Source organism: Athene noctua, chromosome 6 (assembly GCF_965140245.1).
Source record: "Athene noctua chromosome 6, bAthNoc1.hap1.1, whole genome shotgun sequence".
NCBI lineage: Eukaryota > Metazoa > Chordata > Aves > Strigiformes > Strigidae > Athene > Athene noctua.
This window is the reverse complement of record NC_134042.1, coordinates 51356710-51376494: the sequence shown is the minus strand read 5'-3', so window position 1 is coordinate 51376494 and position 19785 is coordinate 51356710. Positions and strand designations below refer to the sequence as shown.

General features: G+C 45.6%; 1 protein-coding gene across 1 annotated transcript in view; it reads right to left on the bottom strand.

Annotated features, from left to right (window-relative positions):
* The window catches only part of MDGA2 (MAM domain containing glycosylphosphatidylinositol anchor 2), a 392576-nt gene that overhangs the window by 128410 nt on the left and 244381 nt on the right, over positions 1–19785 (bottom strand). The window contains exons 7-8 of the mRNA XM_074909039.1: positions 16054–16383; positions 1285–1578 (exon numbers count right to left, since the gene is read on the bottom strand). Of these exons, the coding sequence (XP_074765140.1) occupies positions 1285–1578; positions 16054–16383 (624 nt within the window). The remainder of the gene's footprint in view (positions 1–1284; positions 1579–16053; positions 16384–19785) is intronic.

Below are 19785 nucleotides of genomic sequence, written 5' to 3'. Positions count from 1 at the left end.
AGCCCATTCGTACAGGAGCCAGTTTTCCCTACAACAATCCATGTGCTTTAAAGCTTCCATCAGTAGGAGACTAATCCCCCCCGTGATCCTTTTACACTCTACAGGGTAAGACAGAGCTCTCCAGAGGATGACCTAAGATTCAAGCCATTTCCTGCAATCTCTAGAGACGGAGCCAGAACCACTCCTGCTCCCAATTCAGATCCATCAGCATGGGTGGGATGAAGCCAGTCCTAAGGCAGATGAACCCACAACCAGAAGCCCAAGTGAGAAGGTTCCAGATTGCCTGCAGGATTGACTCCCAGGAGGCTTTTGGTGACATTAATCCACATGACTGCTGGATGGAACAGACTCAACGCTTTGATAAAGCCGGCACACCAGTAAATAGCTCTGATGAAAGCGCTGCAGATACTACAGCATGTAATCAAATGCATAAATAATTTGTTATACAACAGACCTTGGAAAAAACAAATCAGTTGATTATTAGTAATAACTATGTATATTGCAGCATCTCCTCCCTGGAGGCCCCAAAAGAGGTCAGTTGTGCTGAACACACAACACTTAGAAAGCAAGTCTGCCATAATATTTGGGCATCTGAAACTGGGATAAATGAGAGCTGCACAAGATGCTTTTTTTTTTAAAAAAAAAAAAAAAAAAAGTAAAAATAAGTACCAACAATACAACAGACACACGAAAATCATTTAGAGAACATCTTTATCAGATACACAGCAACAAAGAACGGCTCATTTTTTCCATAAACCACATCAAACCAGACTTTTCATTTTCCAATAATAAACGCTGAGCATTTCCAAAATAATCGATTTCCCCTTATGTTTTCCTTCCCATTCCTGATGCTGATGGTTCACAGTCAGAGCAGACTATGCAGATCTGCATGCAGATCAGCTAAGATGGAACAGCTTTTTATCTCTTTTTTTTTTTTTTTCTTCTTGTTTTACACATTATCAACAACTGAGATTAGTATCAGATGTGCATTTATAGAAATATGTCCTCCTATGTCATTTACTTGTTCCTGTGTCAAGAAATTTAAAGGTAGGCATTGGGAAAATAATGATTGCCTCACACTTTTTTTTTTTTTTTTAATATAAATAGTACTCCTATGTTATTTTTACTTCTGTATTTACATTAAAACCACGAATTCAGGGAACTACAGAGCCAAAAAAACACAGCACCAAAGATGTAACAACTGTAAGACTCTTGCTTCAGGGGAGAAGTCAGTCAACTTTTTCTCATCAAAACCACATGGAAAGAAAACAAGGATCTACTTACACTGTACAATGAGCTGTACCAAAGCTTCTCTGGGTTTCACATTAAACCCGTTGTATTGGCTGGTCTGGCACCTGTAGGTCCCCGTCATCTCCCTGGACACGTTCACTATCCTCAGGATCCCATCGTAGCTCTCCGTCTGCATCGCCCCGTCTGGCATCGCCACCTCCTTGTCTGCTCGGGACCAGAGGATGATGGGCTTGGGCTTCCCTGTCACCTGGCACTGCAGCTCGATCGTGTCCCCTTCCCGCGTGACCAGGGGTGACTTTTCTTGAGGAACAGTCAAATTGGGTGGGACTTCAAAGGAGAAAAAAAGACATTTCAACAATCAGCATTACAGAGACATCAGGTGGCTTTCCTGCTTGTACAGTCATAACTATATATGAAGAATTAATTTATACACAGACAGCGGTGCACAGTGACTGTATATATTGGAAGACTGTGTAGTGCTACTATATTTATGAGGCAGTGTGCTCAGCTGCTTGAAGTTAAAACAAGATTTAACAGCCCCAGCTCTGGCACTTATTTGCCTCCCTGTACATCTCTGACATGTCAATACGCCGTACCAGTGTACATCAGTGTCTTCAGACCACCGGTTGCAGCTAGTACTTTATCACTGCAAGTTATGTCCTTCCTTTTTATCAGTATTTGGCACTAAACCCCCTTTTTTATAACCGACTGGCGACTGATTTTATCCAGCTCATAATGGCCGCGCGATGAGGAGGAATCGTGCCAATTCAGAAATCAGCTCAGAATTCAAGACCTGAAACCGAAATGCAGTTGGCATCTATCACAGGAGGTTTATTGAAGTGGTGTTTTTTCCATGGAGATTTGCATTAACAAATCTGGAAGAAATACATGAACAACTGTTTCCAGCAGGATTTAGACAGCCCTTTGGTGCAGGAATACCTGGCACCACTTGTGATGCCCAAGGATCCATCCTTCCTCCCCTCCGCAGTCTTGCAAGAGCGAGACATTCTAATCACCCCCAACGCCTCTCCGAATTATGAGCCACGGTGCTGAATCACCAGTCCTCAGCAGAGAAGAGTGAGCTTGCTGTGGAGGAGATGCTGCTGTGCAAGGCGCTTGATCAGGACAGAAATGCTGCAGAATCCCTGGCAAAGGCATGGATGTTTGCACAACGGGCATCCCAGTGAGCTTCCACCATCAGAGGTGGCCCCTCCATTTAGGTGTCAGCATTTGATAATTACAAAGCACCGTGAGCTCCAGTGGCCTGGTGAGAACTGAGACTGGTTTTTCCATGTCCAGTTTTGCCATGTCCAATCAGGCCTAGTCAGCATGGGTTTATGAAAGGCAGGTCCTGCCTGACAAACTTGATCTCCTCCTACGACAAGATGACCCAACTATTGGCTGAGGGAAAAGCTGTGGGTATTGTCTGCCTGGATTTTCAAAAAGCATTCGACACAGTTCCCCATAGAATTTTCATAGAAAAACTGGCTGCCCGTGGCCTGGATGAGCGAACAATCTGCTGGGTCAAGGACTGGCGGGATGGATGGTCCCAGGGAGTGGTGGTCAGTGGAGCTAAATCCAACTGGCAGCCAGTGGTGACTTCAGGGCTCAGTGTTGGGACCATTTCTGTTCAACATCTGTATCGATGATCTTGATAAGGACACAGAGTGTGTCATCAGTGAGTTCGCAGATGACACCAAGTGGGAGTGTTGATCTGCATGAGGACAGGGAGGCTCTACAGAGAGACTTGGATAGATTGGATCAGTGGACAATGTCAACGGGATGAGCTTCAACAAGGGCAAGTGCCAGGTCCTGCCCTTGAGCCACAACCACCCCCTGCATGGCTACAGGCTCGGGGAGGGGTGGCTGGAGCTGTCTGGGAGAGAAGGGTCTGGGGGTTCTCACTGACAAGCAGCTGAACAGGAGCCAGCAGCGTGCTCGGGTGGGCAAGAAAGCCAACGGCCTCCTGGCTTGGATTAGAACTAGTGTGAGCAGCAGGAGCAGGGAGGTGACAGTCCCCCTGTGCTCGGCACTGGTGAGGCCACACCTGGAGGGTTGTGTCCAGGTTTGGGCACCTCAATCCCAGAGAGATCTGGAGGGGCTGGAGCGAGGGCAGAGGAGGGCAACGAGGCTGGGGAGGGGCTGGAGAATCAATCCTGTGAGGAGCCAGGGCAGGAGCTGGGAGTGTTCAGTGTGAGGAGGAGGAGGCTGAGGGGAGCCCTCATCCCTCTCTGCAGCTCCTGACAGGACATTGCAGAGAGGCTGGGGCTGGGCTCTGCTCCCAGGGGATCAGGGACAGGACAAGAGGGAACGGCTGGAAACTGCCACAGGGGAGGCTCAGGCTGGGCAGGAGGAGAAAATGTTTCCCAGCAAGAGTGGTCCGAGAGTGGAACAGGCTGCCCAGGGAGGGGGGAGTCCCCATCCCTGGGGGGGTTTCAGGGCCGTTGGGATGAGCTGTGGGGGATGTGGGGTAGGGGAGAACTTTGTAGAGTTGGGCTGAGGGTTGGACTCGGTGATCCCGAGGGGCTTTTCCAACCTGAATGATTCTGTGATTCTAATTATCGTTCCCATCTCATCATAACTATATTGGGTTTACAGCCAATCTCCTGCTCCTCTCTTAGCGCAACACAAACAAAAGCTCCATCTCTGAAGCCACCTGCAATCTCCAGACCACACGTGATGCTTTGGGTGCTGCAGACCCTTGCTTAGGAGGAGGGGAAGAGCTGCCATGTGGATATGGAAAATATATGGAAAAGCCTGATTTAAGCACTGCCTGCCCTCTCTTTGCTTTTGTGCCTTCTGAAAACTCAGCTGCCCTTACAGGTCTTCTGTTCTGACTCATGTAGAAAGATGCTTTCTGTTTTAAAACAGTCCCTCGTAGGAGCATTACCTCTCCACACTCCCAGCCCTCAACCACTTTGCTTCAATGCCAGGACTGACAAAATACAGCTTGCACCGCAACTCCTGTCTGCAGGAAAAAAAAAAAAATAATCAAAGGCTATTTTCAGGCCTCCAGAGGTGGAAACAGCAGACTTGTACCACTGAGAAGCAGTTCCAGTTTCCCCTGGGATCTACCCCATGTATACAGACCTGAAAAGCCTGCTAGGAATCAGAGTTTCATAGGTACAAAATCCTGTTTTCAGCTGTTTTGAAGACTTTAATAGCTCCTTCTGAATCTGGTGAGACATGCAAAAGTGGAAATAACTTTTTTCCACAGGAGAGCAGAGGGAAAATTATTTTATACTTTAAAAAAAAAAAAAAAAAAGAAAGAAAAAAGAGGAAAAAAAAAAAAGAAAAAAGAGAAAGACTGCTTAATAAAACATTCCCAATATTAATAAAACATTCGTATCTTTCACTTATGCCCATGTGTGCCATCGCAGGTCCCGAGCACAGACCAGTGCCCAGGAGACCTGGATCCTTTGGAGGGAGCCCAGAGGAGAATCACCCCCTGAAGATGCCTAAAAGCCTCCGGCTGAGGAAGGGCTGCCGGACATGATGGTCCACCCCAGCGAAGGGAGGGGGGTACAAAGCCCTGACAACAGTTACCGGAGCTCAGAGAAAAAGTACAGGTGGAAAAGGGTGCTGAAGGTGGTGAGGAACGAGACAGAAGGAGCAGATGTGTGCTGCTCTGCGGTTCTCCAAGATACTCTGATTGCATTTCTCCACCAATATGCGCCCTTCCCTCTCCCTCATTTCTACACCCCGCACATCTGCTGTGAAGAGCTTGTGCTGGACCTGCATCAGCCAGGGGCTTGTGGTGGGACTCCTCTACCTTCCCTTCTAAAAGTGAGCACATCTAACAGATACCAAACTGTCACTTCCTAAAGCAACACTCCAGGAAAACGCAGACAAAACTGGGAAAAAGATTTTGTTCCAAGATGGAAAATACAGTTTAAAGAGGAAGGTTTGAAAGCACGCTGCGCTGCCCACCTGCAGGAAGGAGCATCCTTCTCAACATTTTTTCCAGCTCATCTGGCTTGTGGCTTCTCAGCTAAGTTCAATTAATACGCAGCTCTGGATCGGGAAAAATAAACATTTACTTTGTCCCTTCCCCCCTGGGCAGCAGATCTGCTCCCTGCAGTGCCTGTGCTTTGATCAGAGCATGTCTCAGTTGGTTCCGATGCTGCAGGCTCCCTCAAAGCTCTCCGCTCACTCCCTGCACCTCCAGCTGCCCCAGGGAAGCATCCCATCCCTCTCATCTCAGGGATTCACTGACAGTGAGAACTCTGAGGCTAAGACCATGGGGTCACAGCCCTCAAAACACCTGCTGTCAGGAGGGAAAAGGTCTGCTATCTGCTACATACCCACCTACAGGGCTATCGACACTCCTGCTTGCAACCCCATGGTCCAGATGGGTCCAGGACATGAGTTTTCCCTTTGGTGGTCGTCTGTGTTGACCTACTTCTGGACATGTTGATCTAGCAGCCTGTTCTAGACTCCATCCGTTCCAGCCTGCCATCAGAGCAACAGGTCTGGACTATAAAATCATGTCCTGCCTTGGCCTCAGAAATCACCCGCTTTCTGGCTGGGGCAACTTCTCATCTCAAGAACTGAACCAAGAGTGGTCTTGGGCAAATGCTGCCGGTGAAGGCAACATATGACAGAAGAGGGACAAAAAATGAGAGAGGAGGCAACAAAACCAGCTTTGTGTGTGGAGGTTGACCCAACCCTGCACTTGAAACAGGGATGGGAGACAAATAAACTGAGGAGCTGTTCCCCAGATACCCTCAACTTTCTTCTGGGTTAAGGAAGTCCTTCACCAAGCTTGTCAAAGGAGGAGTAAACAGACAAATCTAGTGTGTGCACGAGGTGGATTTAGAGAGGAAGGGTGGCAGCGATGTTGGGGTGCAAGTGGGAGCTCAGGAAGACTCGCAGCTGCACTGCGGGGATGAAGGAAGGCACCAGCCCCGAGCTCCAGCTGTGGGAGCCTGCCAGCTGCAAGATACAGCACCTCAGACTAAGAGGCAGGGGAAACACTGAAATTTGTACACTCAGAGAAAACTATGATTCATATAAGGAAGAAAATAGGAAAGAATAATCCCTGTTTCACACGGTCAGATGTAGCTTCTGGAGGCATTTGAGAGGAAAGAGAGTGAACGGCACAGGACATGCATCTTTGGGGAGGAAAAAAAAGAAAAAAAAGAAAGTAATAAAAAGAAGATGCATGCCAAAAAGGTCCTGTGCAAGTGTGAGCAAGTAATTTACCCTCTCTTTAGCTCAGTTTTCGTTCTGAAAAATAGAGATAACGGTACTGCAAAAACTGCACACTGCCAAGATAAGGACCATAGCCTACGAGGTCTGCAGGCGTGCTGATAAGATAGGCTGTATCAGTACCCCAGATGGAAAGATACCTTAAAATACCCTGACTCATCTTCTCCTGTGGCATTCTGCAACACAACCAGTCTCTGTCACATTGTAAGCCGGCCAATATATTATTATGGTTTACTGCATTTATTAAAGTTCTGGATACTGGAAACGGAGAAAGAGAAAGGAGGGACAAGGCCACCTATTAAAACAAATCATTTCATGGGCAATGCCATAAATAAAAAGCCTGGCTGAAGCTTTCATGTATCACATTTGACTGACAGTGCCCAAGAAGGTGAGCTCCCACAAAGGGTTTCTCTGCCCCCACCACAGCAGCTATGGGCACGGGTCCCACTTAACTCAGATGATGAGTTTCCACTGTCTCATTAGAAGGAGGACAGCACTGAATCTTTGCTCAGGGAGGAGTTTTGGTAGGGTTTCCCTTTTTACACTCCCTATTTCTTTTCACAAACTCACAGGTACTTAATTATCTCTGATATGTCTATTCCGCTGTCAAATTAGCTTAAATTAGCTACAAGGTCAAAAAATATCAGGGGGTGTGGGGGTTTGCAACACGCCAACTGACAGGAGCTGGCAGCCTGATCATGTATGACTTGTTTTCATAAGCAATAAAACTAAAAAAAAAAAACCACCCTAAAAAACAAACCACCACCACACAAAAGAAACTCAAATCAATGCAATGCCCACAGAGAAATCAGGGAGATAGGGGATGGGAGGTGTGTTTGGAGAGGGAGAAAGCTAGAGAATTGAGAAGAAAATGATAATTCAGAGTTTTTCTTCCTTTACTATGATCCAAGAAGTAGGGAGGCCCCAGCAACAGGCACCAGGCGGCTGAACCTGCCATGAAGGAGAGCCCAGGAATTCTGCTTGAGCAAGGGTGTAGAAACTTAGAATCGCAGCATCAGTTAGGTTGGAAAAGACCTTTAAGATCATCGAGTCCAAACATTAACCCAACACTGCCAAGTCCACCACCAAGTCCCTAAGCATCACGTCTACACTTCTTTTAAATAGCCCCAGGGATGGTGACTCCACCAGTTCCCCGGGCAGCCTGTTCCAGGGCTGGACAGCCCTTTCTGTGAAGAAATTTTTCCCTACACCCAATCCAAAGCTCCCCTGGTGCAGCTTGAGGCTGTTTCCTTTCATTCTATCCCTTGTCAGTAGAAGCAAGGATGCCTGAGCAAGGGTGCAGAAGCAAAGATGAATGAGCAAAGGTGGGTGAACAAGGGTGCACAAGCTAAAGTGCATAAGCAAAGGTGCAAGAGCAAAGGTGTGTGAGGAAAAATGCACGACCAAGGCTGTGCTCGCAAAAGTGCTGCCAGTGGGGCGAGCAGAGGGGGGGTGACAGTCAAGCAAGCAGAAACACCAAGTAATCAGGGTGCCACCAGCTGTGTCAGGGTGCTACTGGCTGTTGTTGGGGCATTGCCAGCTGTGCCAGGGTGTCGCCAGCTATGTTGGGGTGCTGCTGGCCGTGTTGGCATCGTCAGCTGTGCCAAGGTGCCACCAGCCGTGCCAGCCTCCCTGTCCCAGTGGGTGCTGCTGCAGCATAAGCCGAGTCTCGGAGGGGCTCATCCCCCCTCGTTGAGGCATCAGCACGTCTCCTGCAGCACCAGGTAGAAAACCTGCTGCAAATAAAGGCCGATTCTCTTGCTGCTTGTGCAGAATAATAAATTAGTTAAACCCCTATATTTGAAACAACGGAATTACCTTATTCATGCAGCAAGTGACTTAAAAAATAAGTTAATACTCTTAGCAGTTAAATCTGATTCCTGAAGAGGAGGGTTATCAACTAAAAAACAAAAGTGTTAGTAACACTGAAGTAGCACCTACGTTAAGAACACATACTGTTATCCTTTGAAACTGGCAGAGGCACACGCAGAAGAGGGCTCCTGTTGATATATGTCCACTCCTGGCTCTTAAGTAAAATGGTCTGAGACAACCTTTGCCTCTGAAAGTCGCTGACTCACCAGGAGGTCAGATGGCAGAAGGTATCACTGTATTCTTGTGCTTTTTATTTCTTTTTTTGTTAAACTGCTCCTTAGGCAGACGTGTCTGTCTGTTACTGGAGACAGACTAGATCCTCCTGCCTGATCTCCTGTGGTAGTTCTACTGTAACTCCATTGATCCAGCAAGGTCACTGTGTCTACAGAAGAATGGGGACAGGACCAAAGTAGCTATTTCAAAGAAAACACGTGAGCCTAATATGTTTATTCACTGCGTATTCTGGGTAGGTCCATTCTAGTTCCACAATGTCTGGGAAGACATTCTGGTTCTGGTCTACTCTAGATCTTTGAAATCCTGATGGGTCAAGTTATTGTCCCTATTTTGAACCTCTGGGTAGCCTAACTCATTCCCAAAGAGGCAATGGCAGAGGCAAGAATCTGCTTACACATAAATCAAGGGGCAGAAGATGACCAGAGTGAGAGGACAAGGAGGCCCCAGAAGTGATGACCCCGTGGTAGGCTTGGGAGGGGACAGCACAACTCCTGAGCTCTTCACCAGGGATTACAGGTGGCACAGGCGAAGTAGGGGCTACTGTCGCTCTGCATTTCTTCAAGTGCCTTGGACAGGCAAAAAGGAAAGCCAAAGTCCTCAAGCAGGGAGTGCCAGTTCTAGCAGTGATGGAGAGCCTGGGGGCTTGGGAGGAGCTGTGGGCTAGTGTGATCAGTCTGCTTAAAACAGACTAATGGTAATAACCAGTAATTATAGGATAAAGCAGAGCAAAGGAGTGTTTGAGCTGCATATCAAGAAATAATCCGTAGTGGAGATTACTCAGAGATAATCTCCCAAAAGAAGTGTTGGAAGTCACATTGTTCAAGTAATTTAAAACGAGCCTGGATAGGGAATATTGAAGAATCTGCACTGTTCTAGCTGGGAGATAGAGGTGAAATTATTTGCGTATCCTCCTTATCTAATATTTATGAATCTGAAGATCTGAATCTCTCCTATTAATCACCCTCTGCCAGAGACATGGATTTCGGTCCCTGTTCATGATTCATACTCCTTATGTGATGGAGGGTTTTTAAGGCAGGGTAGACTAAGCTGTCATATAGGAAGCCAAGCTGGTATACAAAATGTATCTGAGGAAGATCATTTAGCCTTTGAAGGGCAGCAAGTGATAATTATTCAGGTTCCGTAGACATTTCTGTAAACAGAGACTAAACCTGCTCAGTGTGCCCCTAACATGTGTTTCTTCTAGAAGGGAGCATATGCTGAAAGGGTCTCCTGAGGTGAGAAAAGAGCCTCGGGGGAGACTGCCGATCCAGCCAAACGGTTGGAAAAGCAGCTGAAGTCAAGAGAATTTACTTTAACCTTTCCATGGCCTTTCATCACTATGAAAGATCCATCTAGTCGTGTGGAAGGTAAATCGAGCGACCCGTAAGGAAATCAAGTCTGGATTTCACGGTCGCTTTCTGTTCTCATTGTTTCAGTTCCCTGCGTGCCATCCTGCCCATATGCAAAGAAGAGAAAGCACCACAGCCCATGTTTTCTTGGGCACAAGCCACTTGTGATTGCAAGTGAAGACATGAACATCAACCACCAATCTCCTGGTGGGGGCTTGTATAAGAGATCTGCTTAGACAGTAGAATAATTCCAGAATCAGTTTTTGTGCCTCTATGTACTTTCAATACCTTAAAACACCACCTTACTCTGCAGTCGGGCTCTGAAGAGGCACATTTTAAACGCAGAACATACACAGCCAGCAGCAAATTAGCCAAATTAGCTTTCAGTGATCTCGCAGGAGTCGTGCTGCGGAGCTCCATGAGCCATATGCAATGTGAGATGATGAGCTGACTCCACAGCCCTCCGGAGAAGAATAAAGAGACTCCACAATACGTGGTCGCTAAAGAGGGTGTCTGCTTCCAGAAACCCAGCAGAAGGAAATCCGCGGTGGATGAACACATCCCGGAGAAATCCGGTTTCCTGGGGGAACCGGGGGCTGGGGAGGGAAGGAGCTGCAGAGCAGGAGATGGCCCGTGCCCCCCGCAGGAGCAGGCAGCCGAGCAGCTCGGCCAGCCCTGCTGCAAACTGCGTGACGGGAAGGGACGGCAGCTCCCAGGGATAGAATTAAAAAGAAAAATCTCTGCACATTAAGTACTAAAATAGAACTATAAAAGAAAAGCTTTTTAACAAAATCTGGCATTTATCTGTCCCTTCTGTTCACCTCTTCCTTTCAAAGATAAACTCCAAAGATAATGGCTCACAAAAATAATCAATTCACTGCAATAACGAAACGTCTGTCTATTTTCCGGCATGTCTCACGGTTGCCTGTGAACAATCACTCTGGACAGTGCTTAAGGTTTACAAATATCTTAATTGGACCGCTAATTATCTCAACAAAAAGCATTTTTTCATTATGCAAAGAGGCAGTACTGTGATTTTAATAAACATTTAGAACTAAAATGAAGGTCTCTTTTATGTATCATCAAAGGAGGAACAAGATGACCAGAGGACACAAACTTCACAAACAGATCAAGGCCACATGTCCAAACGCATCAGCCTGGACGTTTAATAAATTCATTATTTAATAGATAGCTGATTAGCTTAACAGGGAAGCGCTCTTACCATACTGCAGGGAGGATACACGGCCTCATATATACTAGTTCTGTGGGAATTTCTCTGCCTGTTTCTGGCAGCAGTTATGTAAAACCGAATTTATTTGTTGACATGACTAGCCTTGAAGGTGGAACAGGAGACCTGGAGGCCACTAGCCTGCCCTGTGCTCATGCCCAAAGTCCATGTCCCCCTCCGGGATCTGCCTACCCCGGGGTAGCCGGGGTGCTACATGCTCAGCACATCTTCAGGTTCATCCGGAGATGAAGAATTCGGTTGATATATTTGCCATGCAGGACACCTAGTCGTGCCCACACTGGGTGGGAGCAAAACAGTAGAAAGGACTCTCTTAGGAAAAGAAGAGTCACCACCACCTCCAGCTCAAGAGTATCAGCTCTCTCCTCCGTCCAGCCCATCCAGTAGCAATTCAGAGCAGTGCAGCCAGAGAATAAAGTAAAATAACCCCCCTGAAACAACAACTCACTTTACTGCACAACGCTACCTCTGGGGGAAAGATGAAAAAAGACTCAGCCAGAAGTGACAGATGTGACATCTCTTACTCTGCTGACACTGATTTTAGGGGAAAAAAGACAGTGTAAAAACCTGTACTGAACAGAGCAGACCATACATCACCTAAAGCCTTATTCTTTCCGCTTTGAATACAATATTTAAGGCAGAGAAAAAGATTGCTTACAAAGACTAACACACTCTCCTGATCCACCTCTCTCTTTGGCTTACCACAAACCTATTTTACTGAGGGGTTTTTGTTACTGTTTTAACACTTTCTGCCTTCAGATTCCCCATGACACGCACACACACACACAGAAGAACCATCCTGTCTTGCAGTAACCTTTGCCCAGGGTTGGTGTTACAGATGACAGGGCTTTTATAGGGCAAATATTCAACATTTGAGTCTTTATTTCCACTACTTAGTGACCTACATCATGGAGATGTGGGTGAGGGAAGGCTGCTAGGGGATTACTTCAGGTCTATTTATATAAGATACTCAGGACATAAATCTACACCTTTCCTGCTGAAAGTACAAAATGTCAAGGGAAAAAACATTCCCGCTAAACAAGCGTAATACCGAGTATGCCAAGAGGTTGGCATGTCCCTTGCACTGCCACACGTCCCTTTCCGATCTGCTGGAGGGACAGAGGAGACCTAACTCTCTCCTCCTTAATTACGAGCCCCTCCTGCCTCACTTGGTGACTCCAGGAGGAACCTCCTGCACGTCAGGAACAGAGAATTCTCCCCCAAACCAGCAGACAGACACACAGCGCGATGTTAATGTATGCGTGCAAGTCCTGGCATTTGGAAAACGTCTTTGGTGCCTAGGCCTTATGTTCATAATTACCACAGCAGTACTGAATCCTGATGAATCAGTAATGACCTTCAAAAGCACACTGAAACTATTTCAGCTTCCACTTAATCGGGTAATGAAGTCATACAATTAGGCAGAACTTCTTTTAAGATGCTAAATAAGGCTGATCCCAAACACTGGGTTTTCTTCCCCCTTTCTGATTTTCTTGAGTGTTACGGGACAGTAGATTTAAGAGCTGACGTAATTCATCACTGCCTGGAGAAACAGTGACAAGCTTATAGGTACAGCCACCTAATGGATGTTTCCAATAAATCCCATCGATTTCCCAAATGATTCCCCAGCAAGTACAGATAACATAGAGGTTGCTGTCTGCCAGATGGGCAATGCATGACTGCACAAACATCACTGTCCACCTCACTCTGGCAAGCAGGTAGCAAAGTTTGCATGCAGCTGCCATCTGTCATGCCAAACTCGACTCTTACCCCGTGATAACCCTCTCAGTTCTTGACCTGCTAATAAGATGTGCGTTAATAAGCTCAAAGAACATGTTTCTTTTGGCCAAGAGATGGGCTGTTCCCGTGTCCATCAATCTGATGGTGTTTCTATCCTTACGGTCTCCATAGGATAATGGAGGGAGCTCAGGAGGTCTCTAGTCTAAACCCCAACTCAAGGCATGGCCAGATGCGAGGTCAGACCAGGCTGCTCCAGGCTTTATCAGGTCTTCACAACCTCCTGGGATGGAGATCCCACAACACCTCTGTTTCCCACTCGGACATCCTCATGGAGAAGAAGTTGCTCCTTATATCCAGTCTGAACTTCTCATTTCAACTCATGCCCACTGCCCCTCACCTTCCCAGTACACACTGCTGCAAAAAGCCTGGCTCCATCCTCTTGATGACTCCCTCGGAGGCAGGGGACAGTTGGTGTCCCAGGGCTGTCTCTTCTCCAGGCTGGACAAGTCCCCTTCCTCCAGCTGCTCTTGACCATCTTCACACCTTCTGCTGGACTCGCCCCAGTTTGTTGAAGCTTCTCCTGCATTGGGGGTCCAAAACTGGACACAGCATCCATCGGCCTCCATCACTGCCAGGGCACGATGCTGCTGGTCTTACTCCTGCCTCCTGGGACCCCACAGAGCTGCACCCTGGCCAGGCAGCCCCAGGCTGTACCACTGCAAGGGAACAACCCTCCACAACTACCTCCCCGAGCTCTGTGCATTGCTCCGGCATAGACATTCTGAAGGTAACCAGAAGTCCACAAAATTGTGCAAAATAATCTCAAGAGTTATCAAACAGTAAAAGTAAATACCTCTGGTTTATGCTTACAAAATTTAGCAAAAAGAAGTAAAAGATTCAGGGATCCCTGAACAACAACACAAATAGCAAATAATATAATAAGAACTAAACTAAATAAAATCAGTGTTTTCCTCCTGTCTCCGAACGTTTGTGTATGTGTGCCTTATGTTTCAGAGTGGGACACAGCAAAGATGGACGGCGTCAATGCTGACTGCTCGTTCCCTTATACACACACACACACAAATTTTGACGCTATCAGTGAACACAACTCTCCGCATCTCATTTTCCAAACACACTTTATGCCCAGTCCACCTCTCCAAACTATGCTTCACTAGTTTGGCTATAAAGATGCTACAAAAGACTGTGCTGAAGGCTTTATTAAACTCAATGCAACAGCTTTGCTTTCCATCTCCTTGCCCACAGAGACAGTCTTTTCATCACAGCAGGCAAGCAGGTCGGGTCAGGCACAGTTTGCTTCTGATAATCCATGCTGGTTGTTTCCAGTCACCTCTTGGTCCTTCACATGGATTGACACGGCTGCTAGGTGAACATGCTCCCTGGCCTTCCCAGGGACTGAGGTGAGGACGGCTGGCCTGCACTCCCCTGCATCTCCTTCTTGAAAGATGGGGTAAAATTTCCAGTCTTTGTTGGATCTCCTTAGGTCACCACATTTCAAAGGTAATAAAGTGGCCTTGAAGTGACACTGCTCAGTCACTTTCTGTCCAGTCAGATACCACCTATCCAGTCCCATGGGGGTTCTAGATGTGCGTTTTGCTGAAATAGCCCCTAACCCAGTCACATGGCTTTACTTCCCAGGCTCCTACCCAAACCACAGGTCAATCCTGTCTCTGCTCCCTGTTGTACACAATATTCTTCATGAAACCCTTTAAGTGGGCAAACCTTCCAGAATCCTGTCAGAAGTGATGTGGCACTCAAGAGGGAGCCATGGGACCAGTATCCTATTGAAGATGGAAGGCAGGCTCATATATTAAAATCTAAACAATAATTTATCAAGAAAGTTGAAAGAGAGACAGTTTAGATGTGACACGTACTGGCAGAGTGATGTAACATTTGGAGAACAGAACCGTGGATATACTCTTTGAAGCAAAAGTGTGCATTTAATCTTTTTGAAAAAGTAGAAAGTATATACTTGAATGTGTTTGGTAAAAATGGGTCAGAAGTTGTCTATTAAACATTTTCCTTCCATGTTATGAAGAGGTTTTCCAGTGTGTTCTCTCTTGTCTTACTTCTAATGGCACGCACCGCATGCCTTATCCCAGTGAATAACAACCACAGTCTGAGGAGCAGCCGAGCAACGCTTCGTATAAAAGACAGGATGGATAGTAGATATAATAAGGACACTATTTGCCTCTGCATTTTAACATAAAATCATGTTCTGAAGAGAAATGCTTTTTTTTTTATCCTTCTCTATAGAAATCAATCAGCAACAACTTTTTTTTTTTTTTTTTAAACTAAATTTTGGCAAGAAAAAAAACTCTTTGTTCCGAATATTTTCTAGTTAATTTTCTTAAGATGGACTACCTCAGTTATTAAAGTCAACTCTGTGGGAAAAAGTCTGAAATCCACTGGTTACAAACCAGCTATTAGCAAGGAGATAAAGAAAAGCAAGAACGTTACATATTCCTACGCTATAGTACAAGATATTTATTATCAAAGTAACAGCCAAGGCTCTAGCTCATCAAAGCGAGAGATGTTTCAATCACCGATCTGGAAACATACGTAACAGATACCTTAAACTTTTTCCCTCTTGGGAATAGGATGATTCACCAACACGCAATGTGTAATCTTTAAGAATAAGGAGCTCCTTCCTCCACACTTGGCACCGACTGATCAATTAGAGTAGCTGGATGGATTCAGTGGTTGACATCACCCCCTCCTGTTTCTCCTTGTACTTTCCTACCAGCTATTTTTTTTCATGACTCTGGATGCCTTGAAGTCCTAAATAGAGGCCAAAGTCCTTTTATAGAAGGAATATATAATGAATTTTTCTGACAGTAAAGGGGACACGTCTGGGTAAACCAGATCCTGGCATGTTCTTGGGAGAGCACACCTCATGCCACTTATTCAGGTTATTGTCCTTTAATCAAGCAGCTCAGGTCCTGATCTAGGGTCTGCTTAGATATCTTCACGGTGAGAAGTGTTTGGTGTATACACCTTTTTTTTCCGTGAGTAAAGGAAAGCCATAGCTTGGCTATTTAATGGTTGGACTAGATGATCTTCAAGGCCTTTTCCAACCTAGATGATTCTGTGATACTGAAGTAAAGCTGCTATCAAAGAAAGCCTCCTTACCTGTACTGCTGGAGATGTTGACATCAATGCTGATATCCGATATGCCACCTCCCTTCAGAGATGCAACGCACGTGTATGTCCCAAAGTCAGTGAATTTCAAGTCAATGATGTCCAGGTTTGTGGTGCCAGGTGAAACATCGGGGTCAGTCTGTGTAATGACCATCCTTTCAGAGCTTCGCAAGGGACGTCCGTTTTTAAACCAGCTGAACATAAGCTCTTCAGAAGGGATGGCTTCCACCTGGCAGGAGATTTTCACTTCTCGCCCAATCTGGATGTTATCGTCTTTGTGATATGGGTCAGGGGTGATCCAAAAACGTCCTTTTTTTAAGGCTGAAATATATAAAAAAAACCCCACAAAACTATAATAAAGTATAAATTTTGCATATTCAGACTTTGCAAAGACTTATGCCCATGCTTCACTTTATGCCTACATATGATTTTAATACAGCCTGTAGAAAGAGGACAAAGGGTAATGGTTTTAAACTAAAAAAGGGTAGACTAAGACTGGATATAAGGAAGACATTTTTTACAATGAGGTGGTGGAACACTGACACAGGTTGCCCAGAGAGGTGTAGCTGCCCCCTCCCTGGAAGGGTTCAAGGCCAGGTTGGACGGGGCTTTGGGCAACCTGGGCTGGTAGAAGGTGGCCCTGCCCGGGGCAGGGGGTGACACTGGATGATCTTTAAGGTCTCTTCCAACCCAAACCTGTCTGTGATCCTGGGACATTCAGGAAGTCACTGAAACTTTCAGTACACACATTTAGCACATGGTTAGTTTTTTTGCAGGATAAAATCTGAATCAAATATCATCACAGCGTATACATCACTGAAGTACTTGTCATTTCCAAAATGGAAAATAGGAAGTCACAGCACCTACATGCAGCTGAGCTGCTGACAACCAAAAAGTAACCAAAATATTTAATGAACCTTCAGTGTTTTTTAATCCAGCCCTGTAGGTATTTACAAGCCCTTCCTCACCTCCATGCTATCAGACTAATGAGAGGAGAGAAAACAGAGATATCAACCAAACATCACTAATATAACCAGTAGTGTCATCTCCAATCTATCTGGAAAAAAACATGGCCATGCAAAATAGGTTTGTGCCAGCTGGTTAAATAAGCAGAGGTAAGCACTTGCCCAAGGCTACAGCCTGCCCTGGTTTACACACCCTGCTCCTTCCCTGGGGCAATGTGGGGGTTCCCTCCATCCCTGTGACTGCCCTACCCCCCTACCCCCAACGAACGGCACTGCCTTGTGCCGGTGGGGAAGCTGTGGCCAGCTCTAAGAAGTAAGAAGGCTGAAAGTACATCTTCAGGCAGTGGTCAGTGGGAAAAGGCAAAAAGATGCTCTTCTGAGACGTGACGGTGCAAGACAGCCCATCACAAGCACCTTGGTTGTGCTTCCCTGGCTGGGTCTTCTCAGAGGAGGAGAACCCATCCCCTTCTCGCAGGAGGAACAAGAAGCTGAAGGTTACACACATGACTGAGAGAAGAACATCATCACTGAGAGGCGCACGGGGTATCCCAAAGATCTCTGTCTGCATCCAAGACTCTTCAAGCCTGCAGTACAAACTCAGTTAAATCTCTAACTCACAGCAAAGCAGAGATAAGGTAGTCTCCGTGTTTCAGAAGGGAACCCCAAGGTGAACGAGTGTTTTGAGGCCATCTCAAAGGCCGGCTCAGTGCTCAGGAGTGCCCTACACCCATGCAGGGCACAGCAACTCTGGAAAACATTTCCCACCATCTTCCCGGTGGGATCAGCATCTTCTACCAGCATTCCCTCATCCATCTACTGCACAAGAGCAAAATAATACTGCTACTCGCTTAATGTGATTTTTTTTCTCGTCAATCTTTAAATGAGCATAAAACTATCCAGAAAACATCACCATTTACATCAATAAAGTGATTGCTCTAAAGTAGTGTTGGTATGATACTTATTTTTGGAAGAGTGCTTCAGAATCAGCCATTAAGTCTTTCAAATACGCATCTATTTTGATGTACTGAATATAAAATGCTACTTATACAATCCCAAGATTCCTCTCCCCCTATATATGTGTGCATAAGTATGTATGTACGTTTATATATGCTACCTCCAACCGGAATGTCCGGCAATGAAAACACCAGCTAGAAATCTTGCAAGCGAATACCCAGAGCTTGAATGCAAGCACTGCAAGACAAAATATTTAAATCCATCATTTCTTGTCATTGTGCTGATTTGTGTGGAGAAAGTTCTCCAAGTTGTGCTGTTTTCCCCTCCCACTCTCTCTGCCCCTACCCAGGCACAGTGCCCCGCATGTAGAATATTTGGGTCAAGGACCCATTTGCGGCCCTCTCATTTCTGCCCTCCTGAATTTACAGGCTTACAGCCAATGAAGCATGACGTTACAAACGGCAAAGGCCAGAAAGTGAAAATTTCCCTGGATCCCATACTTTGGGTCATCCATACTTTTCATCTGTTGCATACAGAAAGTGTAACAACATCAAATGGAAATAGATGCAGGAGGCACCAGGCATGCTAAGCAAGCACGGTGCATCGGCTCCTCACATCTCTACAAGTGGTGAAAATGTTAATTCAGACTCGATTTTGCTAGTTCGGTACCTCCTTGAACAAAACAGCTCTTTGGAGCTTGGAAATGCCATGCTGAATTAGCACTTTCACAGCTTTGAAAAGCATTAACATTTAATTAATAATTAGGACTTTTTTTTTTTTTTTTTTTTTTTTTTTTTTCCCACTGTGGGAAAAGAAACATAAAATCTGGCTACTTGTGGACATCCCCTCAACACATGGTGTGAGAAACTTCTTCCATTGAGAAAGCTGGCCCTTTTCATCAGAGAATGAAAAAAACCATTACATTTGCTGTGCTAACCAGGTATGGCACGAAAGCAACTTGTCTGGCTGCTGTTATTTAGTTGTAACTGTGTATTGAAGAATCCGAGCGGTTGATGTGTTTTTAAGAATTTATTATTTCACTTATTTCAGAAAGTTTTGTGACTTTTATCAAGATTAAGTTTGCCACAAAATGCACTAGTCTTTACGGAGCATCTGTCACTCCCTTTTAAAAGCTGCAGCCAGTTCCCCAGGAAGCAGAATGAACACACGCTGATTCAAGAGGATGAAGCATACACTGTATGGCAGCTGGAAACTGCCACAGCAAGTAACTTTGAAACACAAGCTGAACTTTTTTGTTTGAAAATGGAAGAACAAACAATGCTTACATACACCAAAAAAACCCAGTAAATATATTATGCAAATGATTTTCAGATTGGGGAAAAAGAAAAAAAATAACGTGATAGGCATGGCGAGCAGCACATTTCAACCAGAATTAGTTGCTAATAACCTTAATAAACTATTTTTATTTCTGAATTTTGCTTTTTTGCTTCAAGTGCTCATACAGATAATTTCAGCAGTTTCTCATTTCTATAAGGAACAACACGGTCTAGCAGAAAAGTCCCATTAACTTCCCTCTGTCCTTTGTGATGGCTAGTGCTACAATACCACCGGCAAGATAAGACAAGGCGTACAGAACCTCAAACTTTGGGCCATAATCCACTTAATTCATGGGCCAGGAAGGGCTCCACAACCTGGCTCATGGACTGAATTACAAAAAAGTTTTGTGGCTGTTTTGTGGGTTTGGTTTCATGAAGGGTGTGTTACATATAAGAAACAACTGGGCTGGATCATCCACTGTCCTGACCTGCTACTGCAAACTCCAACCACCAGTGAATGTGCAGAG